This window comes from Phocoena sinus, chromosome 8, assembly GCF_008692025.1.
Source record: "Phocoena sinus isolate mPhoSin1 chromosome 8, mPhoSin1.pri, whole genome shotgun sequence".
Classification (NCBI taxonomy): domain Eukaryota; kingdom Metazoa; phylum Chordata; class Mammalia; order Artiodactyla; family Phocoenidae; genus Phocoena; species Phocoena sinus.
The window spans coordinates 20246837-20266181 of NC_045770.1; the positions used below are offsets into that span (position 1 = coordinate 20246837).

At 43.6% G+C, this 19345-nt stretch overlaps 2 protein-coding genes across 4 annotated transcripts in view; both read right to left on the bottom strand.

The window, feature by feature from the left end:
• The window catches only part of DIXDC1 (DIX domain containing 1), a 73970-nt gene that overhangs the window by 45743 nt on the left and 8882 nt on the right, over window positions 1–19345 (bottom strand). The window contains exon 1 of one of the 3 annotated variants that reach the window (XM_032641328.1): window positions 18160–18691. The exons of 1 other annotated variant lie outside the window; for it this stretch is intronic. In XM_032641328.1, coding sequence (XP_032497219.1) covers window positions 18160–18219 — 60 coding nt within the window. In that variant the 5' untranslated portion in view covers window positions 18220–18691. Of the gene's footprint in view, window positions 1–18159; window positions 18692–19345 lie in introns of those variants that run through there. One more of the 3 variants, XM_032641330.1, reaches the window with a different exon arrangement.
• On the bottom strand, window positions 6490–6873 carry LOC116758484 (NADH dehydrogenase [ubiquinone] 1 alpha subcomplex subunit 1-like). The gene has a single exon (XM_032641333.1). It carries the CDS (start codon window positions 6700–6702, stop codon window positions 6490–6492), a length of 213 nt encoding a protein of 70 aa, XP_032497224.1. The 5' UTR covers window positions 6703–6873.

Sequence of the window (19345 nt, forward strand, 5' to 3'; positions counted from 1 at the left end):
TTATTTTATTTTTGGCTGCGTTGAGCCTTCGTTGCTGCACGTGGGCTTTCTCTAGTTGTGGTGGGCGCGGGCTTCTCATTGCGGTGGCTTCTGCTGTTGCAGAGCACGGGCTCTAGGCACTCGGGCTTCAGTAGTTGCAGCACGCGGGCTCAGAAGTCGTGGCTCGCAGGCTCTAGAGCACAGGCTCAGTAGTTGTGGCACACGGGCTTAGCTGCTCCACGGCATGTGGGATCTTCCAAGACCAGGGCTTGAACCCGTGTCCCCTGAATTGGCAAGTGGATTCTTAACCACTGCTCCACCAGGGAAGCCCCTATATATGTTTTAATGAGTTAATAATGTACCTGGAACACAGCCTGCCACACAGTTGATGCTTACTAAATGGTCATTATTATTTTCATCATCATTATCTAATTCAGTTCTCACAAAAGCACTGAAGGGTCGGTATCATCTCCATTCTATGGATGAGGTTCAGAGAAATTATGCAACTTCTCTAATGTCCCCATAGCTAGGACCTGGCAGACCTGGTAAGGAAACCCAGTAAAGGTGGTCCAAACATTTACCAAGGGCCTCTTGCTATTCAACTCACTCTGCAGAATAGAGGCGGCTGCACCTTCTGCCTTAACATGGGCCAGACTCCTGTCCAGGTCTGCTCCCACTGTACAGCCAGAACACTGTGTGAAGCAGGCCAGGCAAAGGGCACTTCCATAGCAAACCACTATGCTCCGGGCCAGAAAGGCATTATGGGTAACAGCTGGGTCAGATTACCAGGCTTATGTACAACTCTCTGTATCAAATCTCACCCCCAACCCACCCTCCACATATTCCTGCTTAAAATCCTTCACTGGCTTTTCATTATCCTCAAGATAAAACCCAATCTCCTTAGCTGCATTTAAGTCTGTCATGTGCTGGCCCTTACCTCTTCTCCAGCTTCACTCACTCCCTTTCCCCACTTTTGCCCCCCATGTTTCAGTTCATCCAAACCATGTGTAGTGCCCCAAATGCACCATGCTTTCCAGCCACGCTACCTCCCCCTGCTTGCCATCTCCTCTTAAATCTCAGCTCAAGCATCACCTTTTCCAGGAAGCCTTCCCTGACCCTCCCACACACCTCAGACTCCGATCTCCTTGAGGATGTCCTGTGTCAAGCAATCCGTTCAACAAGTTGAGTGCAGGCACTGTTCTGCTATGGGGCTACAAAGAGCGTTATGCCTTCGAGAAGTTTGCAGGAAAAATACGAGAAGAGAGGGAGAGGAAGAGAAGCTTGCAGGCTGGTAGAGACAAGCACTATGACAGGGGTGTACAAGGTGCTAAGAGAGTATTAGCCTAACCTGAAGCCCATGCTCGGCGGTGGAGGGGTTCCTGAAGGAGGAGAGGAGGCAGAGGGGACAGTGAGCTCAAAAGGAGCTCAGGTCTGAACTACGCTCTATGCAGTAAGTTGTAAGAGTTCAAGATTGTTGGACTCAGAGTAACACGTGCTCAACAAATACCTGTTTGAATCAGTGAATCATTTGTCACATTTCATCAGGCCAAGACTTAAAATGATTGTAAAAGTTGATTATGCAAGGGCAGACAAGAACATGTATTTTTCATCATCAGGCCAAGACGATTTTACTTAAGTAACCATAGCCTTCTTTTGGTCAATGAATAAAAGTAAGTTGTCTCTGATGCAAAACTACTTTGAGGCTCCAAACAGTAATGTTCATGCACATTAATCACAGCTCTAGTCTTCCAGTAAAGAGGATTCTACAGCATAATAATTGTCACCACTTTTCTGAACACCTACGCTGTGTCAAGAGCTATGCTAGGTCCTTAAACACATTTTCTCTAATGCTAATCTGCCGGGGATATTTTACTGTATCTATTTTGCTAACTGGAAACTGAGGCTCAAAAAAGGTGAAGTAAATTGTTCAAGGCCACCCAGACTGTAAACCATATGAAATTCACCCTGACTCCCAAGCCAGTGCTCCTTCCACTCTACACTCGACTACACTGCCAGCTAAATTAACGCATCCCGGAGGTTCAAATGACCTCACCAAAACTCTTAGAATGGAAGTCACTTCTTCCACCACATCCAATGTTTGAGTCTCTTGTGCAATAATCTACAGTAAGTAGTTGTCTACTAATCAAAGTGTGCTCCCTGGACCAGCAGCATCAGTATCACCCAGGAGCCTGTTAGAAATGGCCTCCCATAAAACATTGTAAATCAACTATACTTCAAAACAACTATACTTCAAATAGAATAGAATAAAATAAAATAAGGGCTTCCCTGGTGGCACAGTGGTTAAGAATCCGCCTGCCAATGCAGGGGACACAGGTTCGAGCCCTGGTCCAGAAAGATCCCACATGCCATGGAGCAACTAAGCCAGTGAGCCACAACTACTGAGCCCACATGCCACAACTACTGAAGCCCACGCGCCCAGAGTCCGTGCTCCTCAGCAAGAGAAGCCACCACAATGAGAAGCCCACGCACTGCAACGAAGAGGAGCCCCCACTCACTGCAACTAGAGAAAGCCCACGCGCAGCAACGAAGTCCCAATACAGCCAAAAATAAATTAAAAAATAAAAATAAATAAAAATAAAATAAAATGGAGGGCTTCCCTGGTGGCGCAGTGGTTAAGAATCCGCCTGCCAATGCAGGAGACACGGGTTCGAGCCCTTGTCCGGGAAGATCCCATATGCCACGGAGCAACTAAGCCCGTGTGCCACAACTACTGAGCCTGTGCTCTAGAGCCCGCAAGCCACAACTACGGAGCCCACATGCCACAGCTACTGAAGCCTGCACGCCTAGAGCCCATGCTCCGCAACAAGAAAAGCCACGACAATGAGAAACCCGCACACCACAACGAAGAGTAGACCCCACTCGCCACAACTAGAGAAAGACTGCGCGCAGCAACAAAGAGCCAACACGGCCAATAAATAAATTAATTAATTAATTTAAAAAAAAGAATAGTGGGACCCTTGAATTGGGTCCCCAATTTCTAATAAATAAATAAAATGGAAATGCAGACTCTCAAACAGTGCCCCAGCTCTAATGAATTAGAACCTGGTTTTGTTTTTTGTTTTTTGTTCTTTTTTGAACCTGTATTTTTAAAAGAGTCCCCTCATCCTGTATTTTCTCTGTCCCAGCTCTGTAATCGGCTATTTCTCAAAAGAAAACAATTCTGGCTCCTTTTATTGGAGAACAGTTTTTAGAATCCAAACTTTGGGCATGAGGTGTACTCATTCTAGTTAGGTGACATTCTGGGCCCTCTCGGTAGTAGAGTAGGAAATATGTGTATGTATACACACATACACACATATCTGTATCTACGTATCTTGACAGACTGATGGAGAGACATACCATGAATTATCCTGATCCCGCCTCCAGCCCAACACCACAGGATTCACCTCTCTTTTCCCTTTTCCTTATATGTAACTCCTTTCTCCCACGGTGAGAAATCGGACTCTATTCACAATATATTTACCAACATTTCCGCAGTCCTAGAAAACACATCAAATAGTTTGACTTGCTAATCCATACCTTGTGAAAAACAAATTTACTAACCAGAACATAATATTTGTATACAGTTCTTTTTGTCTTTGGCCTTACAGTGTACACTCAAAATACTGATTCCAAAGTGACTTAGGTTAGTTCTTTTCTTTCCACCACCTTCAGTGTGGTTATGTTACTAACTGCAATATGGTTAGATACATTTATTACAATTTACAGTCCATTTTGGGTTCTCCTCACGTTTTGGTGGATTTTAATTATTTATTTTTGGGGTAGGAGAAAGATTACCATGATTCTAAAAGTCAGAGCTATATAAAAACATATATTCAGAAGTATCACTCCTCCATCATTCTTTCTACTCCATTCCCTTTTCTCCATTCTTTCCACCCCATTCCTGTCCTCCCCTGTAGGTAACCAATCAGATTCGCCCTATGTTATCTGGGGGAAAAAAGAGATGTATATTTTCTTATTTCCCTTTCCTTCTTATGCGAAAAACAGCATAGTATTGATATTCTTTTATCACCTGCACTTTTCACTTCACTTCAATTAATATTCACTTAATATATTCTGGAAATCACCCCATAATGGTCTAGAGATCTTCCTTATTTTACAGCTACATAGTACTCCATTATGTGGCTATACCATAATTTATTCAACCACTCTTCTACATATGCACATTCAGGTTTTTTCCAATATTTTGCAATTAGAAACGCTGCAGCAATGAGTAACCTTATGCGTGCGTACTTTCATGTTGATGGAGGTCTACCTTCAGGGTAGATTCAAAGAAGATTGCTAGGTAAAAAGGCACATTAAGTAGATAGCTTTATCATATATCGCCAAAATCCCTGCCAAAAGCATTGTATTCATTTGCATTCCCAACAGCAATGCATGAGAGTGCATTTTCCCACAGCCTTGCCAACAGAACATGTTGGCATACTTTAAAATTTTTGCCAGTGTGATAGATAGGTGAGAAATTGTATCTCAGTGCTGTTTTAATCTTCATTTCTTTAGTTATGAGTTTGAACCTCCTTTGGTAGGTTTAAGAATTCATTTTATATTCTTATCTTTTATATCTACATGAATTATCTGTTCACATCTCTTTCCCATTTTTCTATCAAAGTGTTTGGTCCTTTGTGCTTCCATTTTTAAGAGTTCTTTATATATTAGGAATGTTACCCTTTTGTCTTTGACATATGTTGCAGAGATTTCCCAGTTTGTCAGTCATCTTTTGACTTGGTTTATGGTAGTTTTTTGGCCATGAAAAGGTTTTCATTTTTATATAATCAAATTTACTGATATTTTATTTTATTGCCTCTGAATTTTGAGTCATGGTCAGAAAGCCTTTCCCTACACTGAGGTGAAAGAATTCACCTCTGCTTTTTTCTAGTTCTCATATGGTTTCAAAATTGTTTACATTTAGATCCCTGATCCATTTGGAATTTATTCGTGTATGATATGAGATATGGATACAATTTATCTTTTTTCAAATGGCTACCCAGTTGTTCCAGCACATTTACTAAAAAGACACTCTTTACCCCAGGGCTTTGAGATGCCACCTTTATCATATACTAAATTTCCAGAGTTTAGGTCTATTTCTGGACTTTGTGTTCTATATCACTTGTATATTTGTTTATTCATGCACCAGTACCAAAATGTTTGATTTGTAGAGGCTTTATAGTATATTTTAATATCTGGTACTAGTCCCTCCCCCTTGAAATTTTTCTCTTTTTAATGTTTTCTTGTCTATTCTTGCAAATTTATTTCCCCATACGAACTTCCATACAGCCTGTCAGAATTTTTATTGGGATTATATTAAATTTATAAATTGACATAGCCAGAACTGTTACCTTTATGATGTTGAATCACCCTATTCAAGAATAGGGGGTGTCTTTCCATTTGTTCAAATGTGTCTTTCAGGAGTGTCTTAAAGTTTTCCTCTTGTAGGTGTTATACATTTCCTGTTAAGTTCACTTCTAAGTATTCAATTCTTCTTTATTGTGATTATAAATGTGGTTTTCTCTACCATTCCATTCTGTAATTGGTTACTCTTTGTGTATGTGAAAGCTGTAGGTTAATTTGATATCCTGTTACCTTATCTTCTATTGTTTGTTTTATCAGTAATTCTCAACGCTTTCCAGGATTACTGTCATATCATCTACAAAAAGAAATAGTTTTACTTCTTTACTAAGCCTTGTGCCTCTAATCAATTTCTAAATACTCCTGGTACAATGTTGACCAGTAGTAGAGATAGTGGGCATCCTTCCCTGTTTCTGGACTTAGAGAAAATACTTGTAGTGTTTCCCAATTTAGAAAGTGACTGGTTTTTAGGAATAAGGGGTGTGTGTGTGTGTGTGTGTGTGTGTGTGTGTATATTTATTTATTTATTTATTTATTTATTTTATCATGTTAAGAAAGAATCCATCAAGTATTCTTTTCTTTTTATTTTTTCGACTTTTTTGGGGTTTTGTTTGTTTATTTATTTTTGGCTGTGTTGGGTCTTTGCTGCTGCACGTGGGCTTTCTCTAGTTGCTGCAAGCAGGGGCTCCTCTTCATTGTGGTGCACAAGCTTCTCATTGCGGTGTACGAGCTTCTAGCTTCTTGTTGCGGAGCACGGGCTCTAGGTGCATGGGCTTCAGTTGTGGCATGTGGGCTCAGTAGTTGTGGCATGTGGGCTCAGTAGCTATGGCTTGCAGGCTCTAGAGCACAGGCCCTGTAGTTGTGGTGCAAGGGCTCTAGAGCACATGCTCAGTAGTTGTGGCGCATGGGCTTAGTTGCTTCACAGCACGTGGGATCTTCCCAGACCAGGGCTGGAACTCACGTCCCCTGCATTGGCAGGCGGATTCTTAACCACTGCGGCACCAGGGAAGTCCCTACTTTTTTGTTTTATTTTTATCACACACTATAAAATACAGGGCATGCTACACAATACACTGCATAACCTTCTAGCAGGGGTAGACGAGCTTAACTGAGTTATTTTTCATCCATCAGGAAAATGCTTCCTTAATCAATGTTCTCCAAACCCTTTGACACATAGTAACGATTAACTCCAGAGATGCGCCTATGTCTTTCCATCAAGTTCCACTGATACGAATAATGGGCAACCATTTTTTCCTTGCCCCTGTTAGTGAACCTGTGGATGCGTGCAGTGGCCTTTCGCAGTCTGAACAAGCACATGGTCATGATGGCGATCCCAGAGTGAATCTCGAACCACATCTCGATGCCGTTACCAAGCAAGTCTTATTTTCTTGAGTGGTTTTATAAGGAACGGGTGTTAAATTTTGATGAAAGTTTTGTCAGCATTTATGGAGATAATTCTATGATTATTGTTCCTGAGATCTAATATGGTATATGTGGATTTCCTAATAATGAACCTACCTTGCATTCCTGGAGTTAATCCTATTTGATCATAATAATTACATTTTTAGTGTGGTTTTGAATTTTGTTCGCTAATAAAATATTTACTAGTGCTATATTAGTACTATATTTGTTGTACTTTTTCATGGGTATTCACAAGTAATATTAGTCTGTAGTTTTCTTTTTTGCACTACCATGTAGGTATATGCATAAAATGAAGCAGGAAGTTTCTCCTTATTTTCAATCCTCTGACATCATCTGTAGAGCACTGGGACTGTCTGACGAGTGGAGGTTTTGCAGAATTCCCCTGTGAAATAATCTCTGCCTGGTACTTTTTTGAGGAATAGTTCCTTATTAAGGTTCTCTATTTCATCTACAGAAATTGGTCTGTTTAAATATTCCATTTCTATCAATTTTAGTAATCAGAATCTCCCTCAGAAATTATCAATTTCACCAAAGTTTTAAAATTTATTTGTACAGACCTGCAAAGACTGTTACAGTTTTTTCTGTTTCAAGGATTACTTCTCCACTCTCATTTCTTATTTTGTATATTTGTGCTTTCTCCTTTTTTCTTCCTCATCATGTTTATTTTCATCATTTTATTTTGTCTATTTTTACAAATGGTTTCAAGAATTATTGCTATTCTGGCCTAAATCCCTCTAAAACCATAATATCTAGAACCAAACCCAATACTCTGGCTATAAAATCAGACAAGATATTTCACATTCTTTTCTCCTTCTCTTCCCCTTCTTCCTCCTCCTCTTCTTCTCCTTCTTTTTTTGTTACCACCTCACATAGTTGACTCAGTGCTATCAACCAAACCCCTAAAAATTTTTAACACATTCTGCTGTGAAGTCAGTCTCCTCTATTTCCATTCTTGTATAACTGGTCTTCTTGACGCATATTTACCTTTAACAAATTTCAACTGGTTAGATCCCATCTCACAAGATCCTTCCAGATCCTGTCTCTTCATGTATTCATTTATTCAAATCAACCAACATTGCCAGGCATTGTGCCAGGCGCACTGATTACAGGCATATAAATAACTCTAATACAAAATGATTACTGCAACAATGGAGAAGTGTTAAAAAACGCTATCTATGCACAGAAGGAGCGACAGGTTGGAAGGATGAGGCTATCGGGGAAAGATCAAGAGGAAAGAAGACATTTGTCTGGTTCTTTAAGGATATTTGCCAATTGGAGAAGAGTAGAAGGGTATCCTAGTGAGCAGTAATAAAAAAAAAAAAAAGAAGAGAAAAGAAAAAGGAAGGAAGAGCCTGAAGGCATATGGTATCTTGGAGGAACAGCCAGTTAACAAATCAGTGTGTGGGCAGAGCTGTAAGTGGCAGGCAATGATTTTGGAGATATAGGTCAGCACAAAACCTACCAGAACTTAGACTTAAAGCCTAAAGAGCTTCAAAAGGAAAGCATGGAGTTTTGGAACAGGAGAGTGAAACGGTGAGACATGTATCTTAGAAAGGTCACGCTGGACACAGCAGAACATGGGACAGAAAGAGCAGCATCCAGGCAATAATTCAAGTGAGAGAAGATGAAGGCCTAAACTGAAGCAGTACAGTTAGAAAAGGACAAATTACAGAATTAAGTCAGAGATGACTGACAGGAGGTAGGCAGTGACGAAAAGAGAGAGTCCAAAACGTCATACGTGTGTGTGTGTATATATGTGTGTGCATATATATTTATACAGTTGACCCTTGAACAACATGGGTTTGAACAGTGTGCATCCAATTATAAACAGACTACTTTCTTTTTTTTTAACCTTTTTATTAATTTTTTTTTATTGCAGTATAATTGATTTACAATTTTTTTTTTTTTTTTTTTTTGGCTGTGCTGTGCAGCTTGTGGGATCCCAGTTCCCCAACCAGGGATCGAAGTTGGGTCCTCAGCAGCGAAAGCGCAGAGTCTCAACCACTGGACTGCCAGGGAATTCCCTACACAGATTTTTTTCAAGAGTAAATACGACAGTACTATAATGTCTGCGGTTAGTTAATGCAGATGTGGAGGGACTGTGGGCCTCCAAAGGGCTAACTATAAGTTATATGCAGTTTTCCCACTATGCGGAGGATTGGCGCCCCTAACCCCCAAGTTGTTCAAGGGTCAAATATGTAAATATTTATCCCCCCCTTCACATTGATTAGAGATGTGGAACTACTATTACCATATTACAGATGTGGAAACCACAGTTCAGAGCAACAAGCCCAGGGTCACAGGGCTGGTAAGTGGCAGAACAAGGATCTCATCCCAGTGCTGACTCCAAATCCTGGGATCTACAACACCCACAAAAGTAAGGTGAACCATAAGAAGTTATTTTGGCAGGAAAGGGAGTGGAGAGAGAGGGCACTGAGGGAAATAAGAGAATGAAAATGCACTGAGTCCCCATCCCTGTCAGCCACTGAATGAAGCTCTTTGTATGCATTATCTCCTTTAATCATCATATCCAGTCATTAAAATCGATTTTATTAGCCCCATTTTTCATATGGGAAACCTTGCTCAAGATCATAGTGCTGATAAGTGGTGAAAATGGAATTTGAACCCACCCCATCTTACTCTAAAGAATGTATTATTTCTACTACAGCAAAGAAAGCATACAATGAGAGAAAAGGAAGGAATGCTCAGGTCAGAGGCTGGGGTATATCAACATCAAAGGGACAAGTGAAGTGAGCAGCAAAAAAAATTCTTTTAGGGAGTCCCCTGGTGGCCTAGTGGTTATGATTCTGGGCTTTCACTGTAGGGGATCGGGTTCGATCCCTGGCTGGGGAACTGAGATCCTGCAAGCCTCGCAGCGTGGCCAAAAAAAAAAAAATTATTTTAGAACATGCAATCAGAGGGACAGGCGAAGAATCAAGAGAAAGTGTTATGTGGGAATCCAGGACCAGAGAATGTTAAGACGGGTGGTCAGGAAGGTCAAATGCTATAGAAAAGTCAGGCTGAGGACTGGAAAACCCATTTCATTTACATTTAAGAGGCTTTGGTGACCTTTTTGAGAACTGATAGCATGCACGGTGGGGTGAAAAGTCAGATGGCAGTGAACTGAGAAGACCTCAGGAAGGAGGAAAACAGAAATGGTGAGAGGAGGAGAGAGGGTATTTGCTGGAGAGGAAGGTGGGAAGGAATGAGGGTTTTTTAGGATGAGAGGACATTTGCAGGCTGAGATGAGGGGTTAGTGAAGGAGAAACAGATACAAGGGGAGGAACATGAATGAGGAGGGAAGAGGGCCACTTCCTCTGATGATGATGAGAGCCAGGAATAGGTACCTGTGTGGGGAGACGGGGAGGTGGGGAAGACGGCAGCTGAAGGAGCTCAAATCCAAATGCCCCTCTATCCATTATAAAGTAGGCAGGTCTACCTGTTGAGAGTGAAAGGGACAGGGAGAGTGACGGAGGCTTCAGGAAAGGGACCCTGTGGGAAGCTGGAAAGAGCTAAAGATTTCCTGGCAGCACCAAGGACTCAGCTGGGGCTGGAAATCATAATTTTGTAATTGAATCAATCCGCAAGGTTCTGTGTTTCCTCTAGAAGTGCTCATGCTCAGCAGGCCTGGGCCCTGAGTGGAGGAAACCAGAAATAGGCTAATGTAGGACAAGAACTGGTCAGAGGAGAGGCAGAGATCGCCAAGGCAAAGGAAGTGAGGATGGTGATGAGAGTGTATTTGAAGGGGTTGATCGTGGAATCTGCACCTGGGAGAAGAAACTAAATGAAAGCTGATAAACTGAGAAGATGGAGAAGAGTAAGGAGAAGAGAACTTGGTGCGATTGAAAATAAGTTTCATGGGAATGGAGGAGTGTGGAAATTGGGGCTCAATTTGAGCACCGAGTGGAGTTTCAGAGTTCACGATTTCAGGGGTAGGGCAATTCTGTGGAATAAGATGCAGGATGTGGCCTCAGTACGTGCCCTTAGTGAAGTGGCACAGAGGGGGACAATCATTGCAGTGGGGACGGTCAAGGAATTACAAGGCAGGACTGTCTTCATCATGGATCCTGAAGTCATTCCAGAAGAGTGGTAGATGGTTAAATCCTGAGGATATTTACTACTCTGCCCAGAGTCATGTGATTTTTAAAACTGATAAGCATGTCTTCAGTGCAATCATTGATAAAAAATTTTAGTTGAAGAAAGGCCTTCGTCATGTCACTACTATGTCTGCATGTTGATCTGTTAAGTGGCATCTAACAAAGAGATCAGAGATTCACGCGTGAGTGGGACTATTCTTGTCCACAGGTTAAGGGTCACATTGACTTCAGGTCTCGGCCTCTCGCTTTAAATCTAACTTGGGAGCCAACCACTAAACCAAGCCTCAGTTTGTTTCCTCTTTGACTTGAAGATTCCTGTACTTCTCACCTAGGGGGCAGGCAAGACCTAGCTCTTGCTATAAATGCCTGCTGCTGGCTCTGAAAAAAACTGATCTGAAGGACAAAGTACACACTTATGAGGACCAACCACACCACCCACTTTCCTTGCCCACAAAGATGTTTATCTTAAAAGAGGCCTGGGGTGCAAGCCCAGGCCCTGAGTAGCTCTGCTGCTAGGTTTTACAACTGACTACACCTGCTCCTGCAGCAGATGAAATAACATGTGCTTTTTGTAAGAGGCTGTTACCCTCTGGGGTGTTGGACTAGTAGTTTTATTTTTATTTTCCTCCTCCTCCTTTTTGCTTCATAATCTTTTTTCAAATTATAACTTCTATGAACTCCAGATATGTAGAATAGGGAAAAGCAGAGCTCCTCTGTTAGGGCTGGGGTGGGAATCCACAGGTCAGTTCACTTACTTTCTTTTTCTCTAACTCCACCCACCCCCCACCCAGACCCCCCAGACATCTGAAATAACTCCTTAGGGCTTCTTTCAGCAGCCGGGGAAAAAAGCACTGCATTTTGTTTCCTTCTAGCACTGCCATTTTGTAAGTCTATTATTCAGTGAAGACAAGATGCGACAGGTTCCAAAATATGAAAGTATCTTGGTTATTAAGAAATATATCTTGAACATGCCCCCCAGTTCTTGATCTGTTTCCAGCAGCAGCTGGAGAAGCACAGTAGGACCACAGTCAGGTTCAAATCAGGCCCCTGGGGGTGTTGTAGCTCACAGCTCTTGGGGTAGCTGCCCAGCTCACAATACTTCCCTTCTCTAGAAACACGCCCCCTCTGCAAAAACAGTGGTGGGCCCTAGGACCAGCTGGTATCATGTAACCCCATCTACTGGCCACAGGTGACTGGTCTAGCTGAGTTGATTGGTCAAATCCAGCCAATCCCTGGAATTTTTTGATCTGGCATTTAGGAATCGAGTCAGTTTTCTCTCTCTGTCTCTGACAAAGTTGTAAGATATAAAAGTTGTATGTTGCCATAAGCCATGTTGCCCACCTGAGAGAAAAGTCATTTGTAGTGAGAAGGAACAGAGCTACCCACAGAAAGAACCAGAGATAAGAGACAGAGAGCAGAGGGAGAGATCCTGCCAGTGTTTTGAGTTCTTGATTTTCATTGTTTCTGGGACACAGCCCAATCCTTGCCCTTTCCATGGTTTAGTTTTTCAGCCTTTTCCTTGGATTCCATGAGTCAGTAAATTCCACTTTCTATCTCTGCCATTTCAAGATGGGTTCTTGGCACTTTACAACCAAACTAATAAAGGAAACAAGACAATCCAACAGACGATGTCAGTGGCAGCACAGAAGTAATCTCAGTCCAGGATTAACATCTCTCATTTGTTCTGGGGAAGCTAGAAGGATGCCTGTGCAATCCAGAAGTTAAGAAAGACAGAGTTTTTATGACAATCTGAGTCAGGCCTCAGGGGGAGGAAAAGCAGATATAGCAATAGTCAAAACTGTGTGAGCAGGCTTTTGCGTTGATGAGACTGGACCGCTAAAGCTGTGAGAGCAATGGTAATACCAGGGAGCGGCTGGAGGTATCTCCATCAGCTTCCTCCAGGTCACTCCAAAACCGAACAAGAATATGAGATAAAACTCTTCCAGAACAGACAATTCTGTCCACATTCTTCCTTTGTGCAAGGAAGCTTTCTTGTCAACAAATGTAACTTTCTTTCTGTTTCTCTTTGGGACCTGAACTTCCTTCCAAACAAGTCTGTAAACCCAGCCTCTGCTCTCTATCTACTCTAAGCCTCTAGGTCAAAGGGAATTCCTGCAGGGGACTTATGCCGTTAGAGTTGCAAAAGCACTGACTGGGCTTCACCAGGGAAGTCTGTGATACCTTGTGTTCCCAGTGGAGAAACATCCAAGGAGTTGGCTTTATGGCTCCCTGCTGGCCAGCAAGAAAGACAAACACGAAAAGCAGCGGGCTCTTGCGGTGCGCTGGAGAGAGAGTTCAGGAGGAGGCCTGAATGGCTCAGGAAGGAAATCAGTTCTACAGTGAAACCAGATACCTGTTTAGAACTCTGAGACCCTCCTCCAGCTGCAGAAGATGAGATGGGGGTGGAGACATTGCTGAGAAACTGAGAGGAAGGCAGGAGGTTTGGAAGCCTGGAGTTATTACTGGCCTAAATTCTCCCAGTAAAAGAATGCAATATTGTATTTCTTTTCTATTAACTCTTTCAGGCCTTTACTGAACCAGGAAAAGCTATTCATTGAACCTGATGGGTAAACACTTAAAAATAAAGTTAGTAAGTAAAAATATCATTAAGTGTCTTCTTCCCTGTATGGGCAGAGCTCTTTGTATTCCTGTTCAGCCCAGTGGTCAAAGAATAATGATATGGTGAAATCTGAAAAGATACCATCTCCGAACCTTATTTTAAAATTTCCATTAACTGTGAGTTCAACAAACACTCTGTTTCTTCATGAGTACATGTTACAAGGTAAGTGCTCAAAACATGCATGTGAATGAATGAATGAAGTATCACTGTATGGTCTACGAGTGTCCCTTATAGAAACAGAGCATGGAGCCCACCGTTAGGGCCTTTCGGATTGGTTCCCTACCCCCTTACCGTACCTCACCACTGAAGGTTATGTCCATGACCACTCAAAGGGGGCCTGGCTTGGAGATAACAAATAAGGAAATACACTCAGGAAAACGCTAGTTGGAATCTTTGGTTCGCACAGCCTAGACAACAAGGCCAGTCAAGGCGGCTGAAGCACTTCCAATGCTCCCCAGCCTCTCTGAACTGCCCGGGGGAGTGGCACCTGGCAAACCGCACCCTATCACCGATCCACATGCCTGTCCAGGCCATCACTCACCGCAAGGAACATAAAACTGCCTGACAGCTTGCTGCCAGGGAGCATCTGTTGAGCTGGCATTGACTCCTGTGGGAACAAAGCCAAGGAGCCTGGGTGAGGAGAGCAGAAATCAGCCAGGATAGAAAAAAGAAGGCTAGGGGGTGTGGTGCTCTGCTACACTGAAGATTTAACAGGCCTTTACTTTCTATAGTAAATCACAGAGGAATGCATTGTGGAAATGACTGAGAGCCTCCGATTGGCCCATGCTGCAAATCCTCCTCCATGGAAGGCATGGGGCACTTAGGAGAGATGTGCCCTGCAGCTGCTCCACCTGCCAATCCCCTTCCTCACTCATTCTGTGTCCCCCTTATGGGCATGACACCACAGAAAGGCCCTTCCTGTATTTCTCAGGGCCTGCAGATGACTCTCAATGTGGGATTTAAATTTCTATTTTTCTAGTTGGAGGGAAAATTGTAGGGAAAGTCTTCCAAGTCGTCTGTTTGAAAGGTTAAGGCTCAGAGAACTGATTTCCTGTCAACCAACATTTTAATAAACCATTCCCACAACTTCCAGTCCCTCAGGCCATTACACTGCAGCCGGGCACAAGCTGGCTCTGCCTGACAAGCCAGATTTCTGTATAGTCAGAATTTTCCCAAGTTTCCACTCTGAACACTTGCTCTATTTTCACTGGCCTATGAGCGTCACTTGGGCACAGACTCTATGTTATTTGCCTTCTATTTCCAGAGCTTGGCACAGTGCCTAGTAAGCACAGTAATTCAGTGACTGTCTATCGATTGAGTGTTTGCATGCATGTTTACCAAATGAGCAGGAAAAAAAAGTCTGGCTTCAGTGATCAGGTAGGTTGGTAAATATTTGGTGCTTTTCATGATATAATTAGCTGGAAGATATCTCTCTCATCTCCCAAAAACACTACCTCTTTTATGACACTTACCACGTTAAGCACCCTATATGGTTTTTTCAGTAACAACTATAAATCTCTCTCCCTATAAATTCATTGGCAGCAGGGACCAGGTGTTTTTCAATTATTTTATCTATCCCCTCGCCCAGTAATGAACTAAATAACTAAGTGAATGAATGCTTACTGGCCAAACCATATTGTAGTCTCAGGTCTGTCAAAACCTTTCAACACAAGCACCAAAGTCTTTTTTAAAAGAAAGTTCAGCCCCCAGAAAAAACACTGGCACGTGAATCAAAGACAACATTCATATAACAATACCAAGAGGCAGAGAAAACAAATAAATAGCTTTGAGGCAGAGGCAGAATGGGGAAATTATGACCGATAGAAAGCCTGGCCAGGCCCAGAACGCAGGAGACAGGGGACGACAGCCAGGGTGAGCTACAGAATGAGGCAGTAGCCAAAACTCGTGGATAATTCACAATGCAGATTTGCCGTATCAATAAAAGCAATTGCACTGACAGCACTGACATGGATCAGTCTTGCGAGTAATTTGTTAGGTGTGTGGAGGCCAGGAAGGTGGAAGAAGACAGGTGGTAGAAGAAAGAAAGGAAGGTGGTAGAAGAAAATTCTGATGTGCATAGTCATCCATGAGTGGCAAGTGGACTGAGAACAGAGGCCAACAGTGGGTAGAGGGAAGCCTTGATCCAGAGGGCAGAGTTTCACTGCTGCAGGGTTCGCCTATAATTAACCAATTAGGGCCATAGCTTCATTTCCTGTGGCAGTTTTCTCTGCCATAGAGAATGAGGTCACAGCCCTAACCACACAGACCTATAAAGCATCTGGGTGATAAAGAACAGCTTCAGATATGCCTGGCTCATTCCCAGGAGATGACTGGGTACGTAAGTGGTATTCTTAGCCCCAGTAGGAAGAGTTTCTCAGAGAAATTGAAGTGTATTCTGACATTAGCTTTTAAGTCCCTCTTTACACCCTTATCACATGACTCTAACAGAAGAGACTGAACATTACTGGATCTATTAAGCAACCCTAGAGGCTGGAATAGGTCAAATAGGGCCCCACTGACTCTGAAATGGCCAACTGTACCATTATTCAGTAGCACTACGTGTGATCCCATATGAGAAAAGCATTATTTAATATAATTTATTATGTATATGAAAGAATTATTTAAACTGTAAGGAATCATTGAGATTAAACATATTACTATTATTTAGACAATGTCAGTTTCTCAGAGAAAGCGAAAGTACCTGTTGGCTATCAGAGTTCAAATCTACTAAGAAAAGGGAGTGGACTGTACATTAGCCTGTGGAGGGCATGGAGGGAGGTTTACAAGATTGGTAGAAAAATCCAATGTCAGAGAGGGAAGAAAGGCATTACTGCATTATTCTAAAGATGAATTAATTATAAAGTTGTCTGTTGTTTTTATGAAGACTCTATTACCACCACAAAAAGAAAACTCTCCCACTCTCCTTTTCCCTTATATTTTATAAGAATTGGGTGTCAGGAGACATTTATGGAAGCACCAAAGCGTGAAAAAGAAAAAGACAGTCTAGCCTCTCGGTTTACCTGGCTCTTCAGCTGAAAGGTTTGGAGGTGAAATGAGCAGAAGGCAAAGACTAGGACTCACTCTGTGCGGGTTTCCTCTTCCTACTAAGATAGTGGAACCTGGTCCCTGGGGACTGACTGACAAAAATGGGAGACCATAGGATGGCCTAAGGAGCTTCTATGAGGCTCAAGACCAGGGGAGGCCCAAAGGCAGAGAGTGAAAAAAGAATACTGGAAGCACTCAAAAAGGTGGCTTCCTGGCTCGTCTGCGTTTCAACTCTCAGACTGTAGCTCTTTGTTAACAATCCCCTTCCACGTGTTCAAAGGGGAATGACGCAAAGATGAGGACCCGCGCAGTGCAGATGGGACACAAGCTCTACCCTTCAGCGAAGGCTGTGACACCCCTCAGCCAAAGGAAAATTCTGTCTCAGTTGGTTAGGTTGGGACAGCATGTGTGCAGTTTTCCTCTCTGTGTCAGGAAAGAGGCTGGGCACAGGGGCCAGGAATGGGGAAGGATCTGAGGCAGGTCAGACTGCAGAGCTTCTTAACTAAAAACAGGAATTACGGAAAGAGTCTGTAGTGCAGATGTAGAAAGAAAATCTTATACACAAATTCATGAGAATGGTTACCTCTGGGGAAAAGGCCAGAATGGCAGGGGTGGCCAAGGCACTCGGTCTTGCCTGCAATGTTCATATTTAAGAAGAGAATGTATTCATATGTTAACTGCTTAACAAAAAAACACACTTTAAAAAACCTTAAACTTAAGAAAGAGCGACATAAAGGGAAGAGAGGGAGAGGGAGAAAGGAAGAAAGACACAACTAACAGTCCAGCTCTCCTCGTAGGGGTCTCCCTGGATGCTGGGATAAGGCAACCCAAGGGGTGGAGTGCAGAAGCAATGGAAGACATATGGAGCAAATTGCAAGGGGCAAAGGTCCTAAACCAGAATGTCCGGGGTCACAGAGAAGAAAATGGAATAAATAACAAAATTCTGAGAGAAAACATTGAAGAGAAGAAGACTCCCCGCCAGCCCTAGCCCATACTGCCTGTCAGATTGAGGCCCCAGTTTCCCACTCTCACACAGAAAGGAACAAACACAGCTCCCCTGAATTGGGCCCAGAAACCTCTCTCTCCTCCTAGGTCCTGTCTGCCAATCACACCCGGGGTTGTGGAGAAATGTACTACCCTAGATTTAGAAAGAGATGTGAACATGAAGCGGGCACTTCCTGGGGACCACCTACTCACCCTGCCCCCTCTCAAACTTTCTACCAATGCAATGACACCCCACCCTCCCTTGGCTCACCCACTTAGCTCCTGAAACAGAATGAGCACCTCTGCCATATATTCACAGGCTTCCTGGGGATTTCCTTAAGGCAAAGCCTGGGGAGACAGGAGACCACTTCCTTTGGCAGGAGATGACCTCTGAATTTGTGGTCCTGTCTTCTGGGCTCAGGCAAGCTACCAGGGAAGGTCATCGCCCAGCTCAGCTGGAAGTCGGCCCTTTTGATTTCACCAGGCTCCTCTGTACCGTACCCACCACCTTAGCCTCCTTAGGGCTCTGTGGGGGGTTTGTTCTGGGGTCCCGGTGAGGATGGGGGCAGAAGAGGACCCCTCCCAGAGATTAGGCGGGAGGCGCTAGGGCAGGGGAGCTGGGGTGTGGGAGGAGCGGACAGTTACCTCATTGAAGCCCTCCTGCAGGACGTCCAGTAAGTTCCCCCGGGTTAGGCAGGCTAGCATTGTTCCTGCCGGGCCCCCGGGGCGGGGTCTCCGGGCCCGGCGGCCACCGCCTCCTTCTCCCTGTGCACACAAAGACTCTCGGCTCAGCTCATTGGGATGTCTCCGGAGTCCCGCATGCCACTTACTGGAAACCTAGACCCGGGCCAAACTAGCGGCTTCCACTGGGCATGCTCGCACCCGGGCTCCGCAGGAGAGGCCCGGGCGCTGTCGCGGTTCCTATAGAAACTGCTGGGCGCGCACCCAGCGGAGGGGCGCTGGCTGGGGGCCCCCTGCCCGGCGTGCGTCAAGGAGAGCCCCGCGGCGCGCACACACACGCACACTCTCACACACCGGGCCGGGGGATGGGCGTGTGTGCGTACGCTGCACGCACACACACACACACACACACACACACACACACACACCCCAGGCTGGCCTGCCGGCGTGTGTATGTGCATGTGCTGTGCGCGCGCGCACACACACACACATACACGCACACATACAGACACACACACGTTCTGATGACTTAAGGCCTCAAGTGCCCCACCACAAGGTGGGTAGGAAGGGGAGTGAATCATAAGATTATTTTTTCCCCCAGACTAGCTGAAAATAGCAACCTTTTTCCACATGGGGCCTGGACAGTGAAGTTAGGATAAAGAAGGGGAAACAGAAAGGAAAGACACAAAAAGAGGATAGAGAGAGCTTTAGTTATTGATGGTATTAGGGTACATTTAATAAAAGAGTACTAAACCAATCACAGGATCACAACAGAAACATCAAGGGTGAACCAAGGATGAACAAGGTTTTACCAAAAAACGTGTCTTTCTTTTTCAAATGACTGCTAAAATGTAAAACCCATATTTTAAATGAGTTTTAAATTAATTAAATGGGTTTTAATGAAAATGGGTTTAACTGCAAAATGTCCTGGTACTTTTGAAAGGGTTAGCTAAAAGCTTCCTCAAGTGACACAGAGAGCTATTCCCCTGTTTTTAGTTATTCCAGTCACAGTCATATTTATTTTTAAAAATACTAATCATCTTTTCTCTCAGTGCACACTCTTGTCTCTATAGGAAAACTGGAAGCTGAAAGAACACTCGTATTATGTTATACCTCGTGATCCCAGATGGGCAGAAGGGTTTACACAGTG

What these genes read in the sequence shown, in the direction of transcription:
- LOC116758484 (XM_032641333.1), bottom strand. Translation starts at nt 6,702, where the DNA reads ATGTGGTTCGAGATTCACTCTGGGATCGCCATCATGACCATGTGCTTG.